This window comes from Diaphorina citri, unplaced genomic scaffold (genome assembly GCF_000475195.1).
Source record: "Diaphorina citri unplaced genomic scaffold, Diaci psyllid genome assembly version 1.1 scaffold9338, whole genome shotgun sequence".
NCBI classification, from domain to species: domain Eukaryota; kingdom Metazoa; phylum Arthropoda; class Insecta; order Hemiptera; family Psyllidae; genus Diaphorina; species Diaphorina citri.
Window position 1 is genome coordinate 545 of NW_007386712.1, and position 1,877 is coordinate 2,421.

Consider the following 1,877-nt stretch of genomic DNA (forward strand, 5'->3'; position numbering starts at 1 on the left):
TTGTGACAAGCATTAAAGTAAGCTCCTTTTTGTAGCAATTTTCCATTGACGCGACTTCTGAAGACAGTTCCCTCTGTCTAACCTCATAAAAAAAGTCATTTATTATTTTATTGATGAACTGTTTAAAACCGTGCCTCTGGGGTGCGTTAGTCAACGCGTTGGACTTTGGATCTGGAGGTTGGTGGTTCGAGTTCAAATCCAGTCATAAAATTTATCAGCGTGTCAAAATTGGGAAACGATATTTGTGACAAGCATTAAAGTAAGCTCCTTTTTGTAGCAATTTTCCATTGACGCGACTTCTGAAGAAGTAATGTTGTTTTCGTCACTTCTTCCAGAACAAGTACCATGGCTCTCAGAATGAACCGCTTCCTGAAACGCCTTCTCCAGTTCTTCCTGTTAACATCCATAGCAGTGGACTTTACAAGCACAGGGCCGATTTCAGCACTTACACACGTTACACAAACTAGGGGACAGGGGAAACAAACATCCTCAGAACACCCAAATGCTCAGAGGAAAGAGGAAGAAATATTGACAAGTGTTGCCAGGGATGACGATAACACTACAGATACCAACACTACTATAGGGGAATACCGGGCAGAAAGGTACATCGGGGCAAAACGATCACCCGCCTTTTTTAGTAGCTAGGAAGTGCTGAGCTCTCTTGGATGGACTAGGAACTATTCCTGCAAGTCTTATCTTTGTTTTGATCTATGGTTGATTCTTTTATCTTTTGTTTTCGAAGAGTACGGAGGTTTTTTCAATTTCACGATTGCTTGATGCAATGCCTGACGCTTTGGGGCAAAATGGTTTTATACCGTCTGAGGCAGAATGGTACCCTAATGAGAGAATGATGCCCCAGGTTCCATTCTGCCCCAAGGTGTTTTGCGTGTATATGGTATAGGATCATTTAGCCCCAGCCTTGGGGCAAAACGGTCTTTTTTTGGTACCCTTATAAAAATATTTTTAGTTTTTTCCAGTTATATATATAGTTCTTGTCTGATCTAATTTGTAGCTAAAAGTATGCTTTATTTTTTTTTACAAAATTACACATCTGTATGACATTTATTTTTTTTTTTTTAGTTAGGGCCTCATAAGCACTAGAGGTGGGTGCCATTTTGCCCCGTGTTCCTCTAACTACCACCACTACAACTATCAATATCAGTGCGGTGGATACCCCATTGCCGACGGATGACTATAACTACTATGAATTTAATATAAAGATTGCGCCCGGTCTTGCTCCTATGGATGCCAAACAAGAATCGCCAATCACAACCGATATAAGTTGCTGGGACTGTGACGAACAGAAAGGTAAGGTCACGCTCAGACCATGTGACAGATGGTCTGAGTGTGAGTTGGTGGCGGGCAAAGACGTCTAAATAAACACAAGTTTACTTGTTGACTTTAGTTTTTAGAAGAAATTGTAAATTCCAAGTTTAAACCTACAAGTTAACCTATAGTGTGTCCAGATCAATGTGACAGCAAAAAAATAGACATTGTTGCCAAACATGTCACATGTGCGATGGTAGAGAATCTCTTTGATTTTGAACTTAAAAAAAAAAACATTGGATTTACCAAGAATTAGGATTATTTTTGTAGATAGAACAGAAGGGTATACAAGGGTCATAAATGCGGTAATTTATCTATTACGATGTTCAAAAGTTTGAGACCAAAATTGGACCTGGGACACCAAATTTCAAGCATCGACGTGTCTTGATTCAAGGAACTCAAAATTTCAAAGTTCATCAAAATCGGACCAGGCAATCGCGAGTTATAGCTAGACTTGCCAAATATCCAAAATATCGATTCGGGACGCGAATCCGCGAACATAATTGCCAAATCCGCGAACAGAATCGCAAAATCCGCGAACAAAATCGCCA

General features: G+C 40.0%; 1 protein-coding gene across 1 annotated transcript; it reads left to right on the top strand.

Moving 5' to 3' along the window:
* Positions 1-315: 315 nt before the first annotated feature.
* LOC103522571 lies at positions 316-1,376 on the top strand. Its single transcript, XM_008487671.2, has 2 exons — positions 316-602; positions 1,163-1,376. The coding sequence occupies exons 1-2, from the start codon at positions 346-348 to the stop codon at positions 1,374-1,376; spliced, it is 471 nt and encodes a 156-aa protein (XP_008485893.1). The 5' UTR covers positions 316-345.
* The last annotated feature ends 501 nt before the right edge of the window (positions 1,377-1,877 follow it).